Source organism: Rhinoderma darwinii, chromosome 1, assembly GCF_050947455.1.
Source record: "Rhinoderma darwinii isolate aRhiDar2 chromosome 1, aRhiDar2.hap1, whole genome shotgun sequence".
NCBI lineage: Eukaryota > Metazoa > Chordata > Amphibia > Anura > Rhinodermatidae > Rhinoderma > Rhinoderma darwinii.
This window is the reverse complement of record NC_134687.1, coordinates 23,328,501-23,339,025: the sequence shown is the minus strand read 5'-3', so window position 1 is coordinate 23,339,025 and position 10,525 is coordinate 23,328,501. Positions and strand designations below refer to the sequence as shown.

The following is a 10,525-nucleotide window of genomic DNA, read 5'->3' as shown; positions in this document are numbered from 1 at the left end:
CGGATGGGTGCCTGTGCCGTAGAACTGTGCCAGGCAGTTAGGGAGCAGGTCTGTTTTTTTCGTGTTTTACAGGCCATGTTCCCATACTTTGTATGGGAGAATGGCCTGAAAAATGCGGCCTGCCGTCAATCGCGGGTACGGTGGTGTACGTGGGGCCTTAGGGAGAGAAGTATCCCCCTAGTGTGGCCATTACAAACATCTTCACATCACCCAGCTTGTTAACTTTGAATGGAAGAAACCGGAGCGGCCTTCCTTTTCTGGGAACCCTCCCTACTCCCCCCCTAACTTCATTGAAGGAGTATTCCCAGAATTGACATTTGTCGACCATTCCACAGGATCGGTTAGAAGTGTTCGATCGCTGGGACTCCCCCCCCCCCCCCGATCATTAGAACTAGAGTCCCACGCTCCCACTCACTGAAGCATCGCAGTAACAAGAACGTCAGTCGCCTCTTTAGTCAAAGTCTATGGGACTTGGCTGTTTCCATCAGTCCTAGACCTTGACTAGAGCTGCAGGGGGCATTCTAGTCCGCAGCTCTATTCAAGTTCCTCCTCACTGCAAGGGGGGCAGAGAATAGCGGGGGCAGAGAATAGCAGGGGTGGGGGGGGGGGGGGTCAGGACCCCCTTTCAGGTGATAGCCTTGGTCTCAGCAATAGGACAGTTCTCCCTTTCAGTGGAGTCGATAAATATCCATCTAGGAATACCACTAAGTTAATGCTGCAATACCAGACACAGCCTTTGGACACCAGTGGCGCTGTTTCTGGAAAGAAAGACCCTTTATTCTAATATTCTTCACCCCCTTAAAGCTCGGCATGACCTATGAAAGCATATCCCATGCCGGACAGCTTGCAAAATATGGCCAGGATAAGGCAATGCTGACAATGAAGCAGAGACCGATAAATAAAACATTTTTTATTAAATCGATTAGACTTGAAAAAAAGTCACATAACGTAACGCACTTAACTGTTCTGGATCTGAGAAGTGCTCTGTACAGCACCAACCCAACGGATTGACTGTGCTTCATAAATAAAAACCTATGTACATAAAACCAGCACAATTTAACCCCTTAAATGATTCACAAGCGTGTAAGTGGTGGTTACAAAACTTGTAGCAAGTAAGACATTAAGAGAGAAACAAACATAACCGAATAAAAACATAAAACAAAAACGTACGAGAGACATTCACCATCAAGAGGACGGTGGCCTAGGAGAGACAGTTCTAGTGCAATCGGGATTTTTTTTTTTTTAATGAAGATCAAATGAGTGATTGGAGGTAAGGCAAGGAACGGGTAACTTCATTGTGCAAAAGGGAGCGGTGCCCGGCCAATCAAAAAGAAGCCGTGTGCAAGGGCCCGGCCACTGGCGAGGTACAAAGTCTAGATGAAGAGTTTCTAGCCTTCTGGGAAGTCTTTCCATTGTTAATTATGAACAGTCATAAAAAAATTATAATTGACAAACAGAACAGTTTGAAGAGTACAAGTGGTTAAATTACAGCAGCCAATAAGGGCATTAGTTTCCAATTTTCCCAGAAACAGCGCCACTCTTGTCCAGAGGACGAGTCTGGTATTGCAGCTTATTCACATTCAACTGAATGAAGCCAATACCAGACATGGACTGAAGTGAATGGTTTCTAGGGAGAGGAAACAAAACAAAAAAACCTTAGTCCTCCCCGCATTGCTGGACAACCCCTTTAAGGCTCTGCACATGGACATACTATATATCTGTACGCATGAGCTGTATATTTAGTACTAAGGAGGGGATGAAAGCTGATCCTGGGAGACTTTGGGAAAGGCTGTCCTGTTAACCCAGGATGAGATATGCAGAGAGCCACCCCCCCCCCCCCTCCCAAAAACAGCTTCTGAATGGTTGCCATAGGCCACTGTTCCAGTTTTCGAATATGTACCCAGCATAAACACTACATCTCCCAGAAACCAATACAGAACCGTATAGGAGGTGTCTGTCTGCACAGTGGTTGACACATTCCAAAATGGATCCAGAAGACTTCTGAATGCAGCTCTGGATGTGACTGGAGTATAAGATGCAATGTAATTGAAAAGTATTAAAAGTTACTGAACATTATATGTAGATAACATCTATATAAATCAACGGTACAGCAGGTAGACCGCCCCCCACCCCCACTTTGTAATCTTCCAATATGAAACTTGCTTTCAATGATTTAAAAACCTACAATTCAAAACATAGAAAAATATTTGATCTCTTATAAACCCCCCCCTCAATGCGCTCTCCAGTCTGTGCTTCACGTCATGTAAAAATATATTAAAAAAAACAAAAACAGCCCGACTCCTACAGATAATCTTCTAGAGGACTACAGATCTTGAGTGAACAGTAATAGGTGTGGTGCCCTTTAATTGGAAGGGCAGATCCAATCAAAAGCTTCATCCTAATGTATGGCCATTACGAACAGCAACTCTTGGTCTTCATAACGCCGCCGGGTACATTGTGCTCTTCATCAGTATAAAACATGGATTATGGCAGAATAAGTTCTATGCAAACCCCGGAGTGAACGGAAACCTTGAGGGGATCTGAACCGGTGCAGTCTTTCCGGAGGCAGCGATCACTTGCTGGAATGTTTTAGGCTTTTCAGGCCGGATGAGCTCAGTGTCCGGGACCTTTGCCTGACAGTCAGTTTACCGGGAAGGTCAATGTTCTCAAACATGGGGCTCTCTATAATTTCTTCAGCTTCGGGCCTCTCGCTTGGGTTAGGAGAAAGCATATGCCGGACCATGGTTTGCTGCGGAGAACAGAAACACGCAAGAAGTCAGATATTCTACAGATTAGTCTGTACAGTGACCGAGATTTAAGAGGGTTGTCAAGAAGTTTAAAAAAAAAAAAAAAAAGGCGCCGCTCCAGTCTAAGGGTTGTGTATGGTATTGCAGATCAGTCATTGACTTGTATGGGAAGAAGCTGCAATATCCCACACAGCCCATAGACAACAGTTGCACGGTTTGTTTTTTTGATTATAGACTCAACCTCCCGACTGGTGATTTGCATTCTAGGAAGTTTAGTTTTTACACCAGGCACTGTTGAGAAGGAAAAAAAAACAACGACCTCTATGAATTATAGGATCTTCACTATTCTGTTACAGGCATGTCTAACAAGCTTGCGGATTCATTCTAACAAGAACCAAGGGAATTGTAAATACAGCTCTGGAGGCTATAACTCAGGATCAGTAATGTAGGTACACAGCGACTCCACCAGCAGAATAGTGAGTGCAGCTCTGGAGTATAATACAGGATGTAACTCAGGATCTGTACAGGATAAGTAATGGAATGTATGTACACAGTGACTCCACCAGCAGAATAGTGAGTGCAGCTCTGGAGTATAATACAGGATGTAACTCAGGATCAGTACAGGATAAGTAATGTATGTACACAGTGACTCCACCAGCAGAATAGTGAGTGCAGCTCTGGAGTAGAATACAGGATGTAACTCAGGATCAGTACAGGATAAGTAATGTAATGTATGTACACAGTGACTCCACCAGCAGAATAGTGAGTGCAGCTCTGGAGTATAATACAGGATATAACTCAGGATCAGTACAGGATAAGTAATGTAATGTATGTACACAGTGACTCCACCAGCAGAATAGTGAGTGCAGCTCTGGAGTATAATACAGGATATAACTCCGGATCAGTACAGAATAAGTAATGTAATGTATGTACACAGTGACTCCACCAGCAGAATAGTGAGTGCAGCTCTGGAGTATAATACAGGATGTAACTCAGGATCAGTACAGGATAAGTAATGTCATGTATGTACACAGTGACTCCACCAGCAGAATAGTGAGTGCAGCTCTGGAGTATAATACAGGATATAACTCAGGATCAGTACAGGATAAGTAATGTAATGTATGTACACAGTGACTCCACCAGCAGAATAGTGAGTGCAGCTCTGGAGTATAATACAGGATGTAACTCAGGATCAGTACAGGATAAGTAATGTAATGTATGTACACAGTGACTCCACCAGCAGAATAGTGAGTGCAGCTCTGGAGTATAATACAGGATAAGTAAGGTAATGTATGTACACAGTGACTCCACCAGCAGAATAGTGAGTGCAGCTCTGGAGTATAATACAGGATAAGTAATGTAATGTATGTACACAGTGACTCCACCAGCAGAATAGTGAGTGCAGCTCTGGAGTATAATACAGGATGTAACTCAGGATCAGTACAGGATAAGTAATGTAATGTATGTACACAGTGACTCCACCAGCAGAATAGTGAGTGCAGCTCTGGAGTATAATACAGGATGTAACTCATGATCAGTACAGGATAAGTAATGTAATGTATGTACACAGTGACACTACCAGCAGAATAGTGAGTGCAGCTCTGGAGTATAATACAGGATGTAACTCAGGATCAGTACAGGATAAGTAATGTAATGTATGTACACAGTGACTCCACCAGCAGAATAGTGAGTGCAGCTCTGGAGTATAATACAGGATAAGTAAGGTAATGTATGTACACAGTGACTCCACCAGCAGAATAGTGAGTGCAGCTCTGGAGTATAATACAGGATAAGTAATGTAATGTATGTACACAGTGACTCCACCAGCAGAATAGTGAGTGCAGCTCTGGAGTATAATACAGGATGTAACTCAGGATCAGTACAGGATAAGTAATGTAATGTATGTACACAGTGACTCCACCAGCAGAATAGTGAGTGCAGCTCTGGAGTATAATACAGGATGTAACTCATGATCAGTACAGGATAAGGAATGTAATGTATGTACACAGTGACTCCACCAGCAGAATAGTGAGTGCAGCTCTGGAGTATAATACAGGATATAACTCAGGATCAGTATAAGGTAATTAGATCATCTTTTTATCTAGCTTTATTTTATCGGAAAAATAAATGGTGCGCATACACTTTACAGGGAACTATTCTAGTCATTCTAGTATTAGAAAAAAATCAAGCATGTCCTTCCAAACACAAAAAGATCTTCACATAAATCTCACACAGCCTAAAGCAAGGACAATGGGGGTGGGGGGGGGGGGGCAGTTCTAGATGCAGATCTGGCCACTAGGATATAATGCAGGGGTCAGCAACTTTCGGCACTCCAGCTATTGTAAAACTCCAATTCCCAGCCGTTAGATAAAGGCTTTATTACTCCGGCCGTCAGTGCATGCTGGGAATTGTAGTTTCACATAAAGTATCAAATTATATTCCTCTGAACCTGCAACGAGCATTGAACCCATTAAAAAAATATATATATATATCTTGTTCTAGTATAAGGCTGGTGCTCCCTGGTGACTTCGGTTACTCATCCCAGACTACAAGTTGGTGGTTTTGCATGGGCAAATATCTGCCAGTATTAAGCACCAATTATGAGGGCTGATCGACAATACAGCTTATCAGCGCTGGTTTACTCCATTAAAAAAAAAAAAGAAAAGCAAAGATCGGGAGTACGGGGAGGAATTAGACTTGCTGCGACAAGACCAGGTCTAGAGCCGAAGATCCGACCAGCTGACAAATGAGTGATGGCTTATCGGCTGGTCGCTGCCGTGTTTACTTACGCCGGCCAATGATTGGAGTTTGTACTAATGCTTATTCCCAATCATTGACCCGGGTAGAAAGCTCCAGGCTCCTTTATACTGAACACAATAGAAGAGACTGGCAGGGAGCGCTCACCTCTTGTGGATACTGCCGGGTAAACAGGGACGGAAACTTCAGGTCCCGCAAGTCTGTCAATATCTACATGAAAAGAAGAAATTCAACGGAAACGTCTCCACCATTTATTACAATTTTTAAAGTAAAACCACGCCGCAGTATTTTTTAAGGAGTATTTGTAGCCAGAGTAATAGATCGCTGGCAGAAAACACTGTGTGCCGACGCAGCAGTTTAAGGTCTCGTGCCCACCCAACTCTTGTCCGTTTTGATGGAACAGTCTCGGCCTTTTCATTAATTTGGTCCGTGAAACAACGGACTGCAGACGGAAGCCATCAGTGTGCGGTCTGTTTCACGGATCCTTCATTGATGGCCAGCAGAAGTGCGCATGAGGCCAAAGGGTCACCACACGTCACGGACAAACTGCTTTTCTTGCTGCAAGATTCAAAATTCGCTGCAAAATACGTGATTTGACGGTGAACACTCCCGTACAGCAGAGGACGGTCTCACTAAATAACTATACACAGACATATACGATCAGCTTATTCATTTTGTTTTTACGTTATTACGGCAAAAATTGTGCAGTTTTGCAGGGATTACAAAAATTAAAACAAAACCCCTATTGATTTATTTGGCCTCCCCCTCCTTTCAGGTCCAGCCACTCAGTCTCCAGATTTGGCGGCGGTGAACAGCACAGCAGCAGATGTTATTTTATCCAGTATTTTCCTGCACTATTTTTATTTATTTTTTCCCTGTATTTTGGACCAGATCTACGACAGAGTCTCCGACGCAGACGTGAACAGAGCCTTAGGAATCTCCCATCAGGACAACCCTCCAATGAAAGCCGTAAATCCGTTTATCACCATGGGACCGGCTGCTGAAAGCAAAGCTACAAGTGATTACACATTCCCGTATAGCATGGTTGCATTATCCAGCGGCCATATAAATGACTGGACAATCAGGATAGTCACGCCAAACCTGCAAGGCCTATTCTTCCCATTAGGTTCCTGCTCCGGTTTATAGGGGTAATCAACAGGGACCCATCTCTATGAAGTCCATATGGAAAGGGACTGCCCTGTCAGGACAGCTCTAGGACACAAGTCCCATTACAGCATTTGGACAGCCGAGGATTTTGTCCACTTGGGAACCCGCTGTACGAGCCAGACTGGAGAGCCACCAAAAAAGCGGATCGGGTGCCATGTCATACTACATTTCCTCTGAAGTGCCATTGCAGGGGAAATGAGTCACCGGACATCTTCCAGGGGGTCACGTAAACCAGACTAGCAGAAAATCTACGCTCTAATATTAAACATATTGGTTCTGATAAAACAACCCTTTTAAGTGAAATGCTGGGGCCCACCAGAGCCGGCGGTATATGGGAAGGGGGAGCGCAACTTTCCACAAAAAAAACCTAAAAATCGAAACCCCAGCAATAAAAAGGAGAAGCTTCTGCTACATATACAGTGCAGGATCAGAGAGGACACAGTGCCACCTAGGGAGGGAATAGAGAATTGCATGCATTGAAAGTAGCACCAGATTATTACTTTTTTTTTTAAATTAAACGTGTATTACCGGGTTCAACAACCTTCGGCACTTCAGGTGTTGTGAAACTACAACTCCCAGCATGCACGGACAACCAAAGGCTTGAATATTCTAGCCAAAGGCAGTTAGTGCATGCTGGGAATTGTAGTTTCACAACAGCCAGAGTGCCGTAGGTTGCAGATCTCTGGTGTATGATATACTGGAAGATTATTAGAAGCACGGCCTGCAGTGCAAATATTTAACCAGGTAGGGAAAAAAAAAAAAAAAACTACAAGAGAACTATTCTAGTACATGGAGAAACTTCCAGCTTAGATTACGGTGAGAAGCGGTGCACATGTCATGCCGCTGCTCAAGATTGTCAAAGAAAAAACCCAAAATATCAGTCATTTGTGGAGCAGACGCTGACCTGTACTCTCTCCATAATGGTACTGAACGGATACAGCAGCTCAAATAAGATCAGGCCCAGGGAGAAGACGTCCACCTTGTGAGAGTAACTTTGTCCGTACATCTGGAAACAAGCAGAAGACGTCTATAAGAAACGATACGTCCTTCTAGAGACAACCAGTGGACAATCTGCAGTACTGCAACCTACCTGCTCAGGGCTCATGTACAGTTTGGTTCCCACTTGCCCGGTATGTCGGGCATAGGCTGGCATGGGCGTCAAAACGGTCTCTTCATCATCTTCTTGGTCCATCTCAGTCACCAACCCGAAGTCTCCAACCTTCACTACATCGTCTATTGTAAAAAATATGTTGGAAGGCTGCAAAGCACGAAAAGGAGGAGGATAAAATATACAAGATAAGGCCTTGAATTAAACAGACAACCCATTGCTATGAATGGACACTAATACTTTACTTCACCTGTGGTGGTGCTGTAGGGAAACTGAACACGTAGACGGATTTGCCCAAAGACTACAGATGATCGCTAGGGGTCCCAGTAAGAGGACACTGATCAACTTATTGTAAAGAGACCCTTCTAACAAATAGGGATTGTGCAAACCAGAGAACCCCTTTAAAAAAATAAAAAAATCTGGAAGAGTCACCTTCCCCCTAGAGGCGTCTGTGGGCTGTACCACAATCCAGCAAGCACCTGAATACTTCTTGGTGTCAAGAAATATTGTAAAAATGAATGTCAAATACTAAGCAGGCTACATTCTCAGCGATGTTCACAACCCGAAGCTACTCGTACAATGGTTGCCTTCACCGTATAGGAGTTTAAAGGGGAGGTCTTCAAGAAAAACCCTTTTCATATGCCAGATTAGGAGATTAAGGGGGTCCCACGCTCAATCTAGCAGACACGGTGTCCGTGCATTAAATGGACGACCATTCATGTATACGGCTGGCACGTACTGCTACATTTTGGACAGAGCTGGGGACCTTGTGGCCGGACACGGCTTCCTTTGGGGAGAACAGCTGATCACTGGGGAGGGGGCTGGCGAATCGGAGCTCCAGGCAATCTTTTTTAATGTTAATTTTAAGGGATCAGATTAGCTCAAAGTGGTTGCACCAGTCGTCCTGTGCAGGAGGACTTCACTCCGGCTAACAGAAGAGAACCAAAGACCCTCCAAAATATCCTTATTCCTGCTCAGGAGGACAACTTTAAGTCCTCAATCACACACAACTGGTCCTATTCAGCACTTGAGCCATTGCAGCTACAATCTTAAGTAAGAACTCTTAAAAGGGGCGCTCCCATCTTAGGAAGTGATGATATATATCTAGGATAGGTCATCACTTCATGGTCGGTGGGGTCTGACCTCCTACGTTCTTGGGATCAGTCACTACACAGCGCCGGTCCGGACCCCCCGGCTGTGCAGAGACTGCAAGTCAAGTAAATAAAGGACTGAGCTGCCTCTCCCTGCATAGCGGGTGGTCGGGAGCGCCACTGAGCAGAAGGAGAGCAGAGTCAAACTACACACTATATAGATTTCTATGCTCCAGATACAAGTCAGCCCGGCACCTCGAGATAGACTATGCAGGAAAAGTGGACAGAAGAAAACTAAGTCACACACACAATACATCTACATGTAAATGAAAAAATATTCTTAAAGGCATAAGGTACTGCTCAATGTAATGTGCTGCAGTGTAAACATTGGGAGACCACCGAGAACTGCTCCAATAGTGAAGGGTCTGTCACATAAGCGGACAGACCTCACGCTCCAGGACCCACGTACAAGCAAAGTAGCCGGGGGCTTAATAACTTCAAATATTGGTCAAGTGGGGACTTTTTTTTTTTTTTACAAAATAGGTTAAAAAAAAACATATGTACAGATTAATTTGGAAGATTATAGCGGTCAAGCAATTGTATTTCTGATGCAAGACTCCAAACTGCATAGACAGTTAAAGGCCTAATTAAGGATTAGACAAGCCAAAACTGCTTTCTTCCAATAACAGCACCCCACAGGTTGTGTGAGGTACTGCAGCTCAGCCCCAGTCACTGGCATGGTGAGAGATTGCAGCCATGTTTTTAAATTCTGGAAACCCCCTTTAAGGGTGTTGTAATTTCTTTCACAAACTATAAACTCCTGGCTCCCTGCAGCGGCCACTATGGGAGCTCACTGCACGCGGTTTATACATTGAACGCTATAATAACCGGGTGCAGTAAGATCCCATAGTGGACGCTGCAGGAAGCCAGGAGTTTATCGTTTAACTCTGTGCAGGGGATATAGAGTCCCGAATCAGAAAAGCAGACAGAGCTCTGACTGCTATAAAGGGGTAGTCCAGATTGGGGGCGGTTTTTCATTCTGATGACCTATCCACCGGATTGGTCATCAGCATATGATCGGTGGGGATCAGACACCCGGACCCAGCACCGATCAGCTGCTCCAGTGCCCGGAGGCAGCCCCGAGTTATGCAGTCGTCTATGCTGGAAGCAGAAGGCTCCATACACCGTATAGCAGTCGTGCTGCAGATCTGTTCCTATTCCTAGATTAGAAGCAGAGCTGCAGCGCGGCCGATATACGGTGTATGGAGCTTTCTGCTTCCGGCACAGCTGAGCGGTGCAGGGTCCGGGTGTCAGACCCCTACCAATCACATACTGATGACCTTTAAAAGATTGGTATTACCCTGTCATTTATGGTCTATTAACAGAATACAGTGTCTGATAGAGGTGTAGACCAGCCACAAAAGAAATGGAGATTCCCTTTAAATCTAACCCATGGTGAATTATGACCGGATAACAGCCATTTATCACACAGGGTCAGTATAAATTATAATGGAATGATTTGAACGCTAGAACTTTATATAAATCAAAGACACGTTGTAATATAAGCCTTGTCTCTACCATGAAACAAAGTTTCTTACAAAGTGACTAAACTGCTCCATTTATAACAATTTAAAACCCTTAAAATAAACGGTCGA

The 10,525-nt window shown here is 44.3% G+C and overlaps 1 protein-coding gene across 4 annotated transcripts in view; it reads right to left on the bottom strand.

Moving 5' to 3' along the window:
- Positions 1–2,228: 2,228 nt before the first annotated feature.
- Positions 2,229–10,525, bottom strand: part of EIF2AK3 (eukaryotic translation initiation factor 2 alpha kinase 3) — a 38,445-nt gene continuing 30,148 nt past the window's right edge. For all 4 annotated transcript variants that reach the window (XM_075856316.1, XM_075856307.1, XM_075856298.1 and 1 more), the window contains 4 exons: positions 7,762–7,929; positions 7,576–7,677; positions 5,652–5,714; positions 2,229–2,749 (listed from right to left, as the gene is read on the bottom strand). In XM_075856316.1, coding sequence (XP_075712431.1) covers positions 2,573–2,749; positions 5,652–5,714; positions 7,576–7,677; positions 7,762–7,929 — 510 coding nt within the window. In that variant the 3' untranslated portion in view covers positions 2,229–2,572. The remainder of the gene's footprint in view (positions 2,750–5,651; positions 5,715–7,575; positions 7,678–7,761; positions 7,930–10,525) is intronic.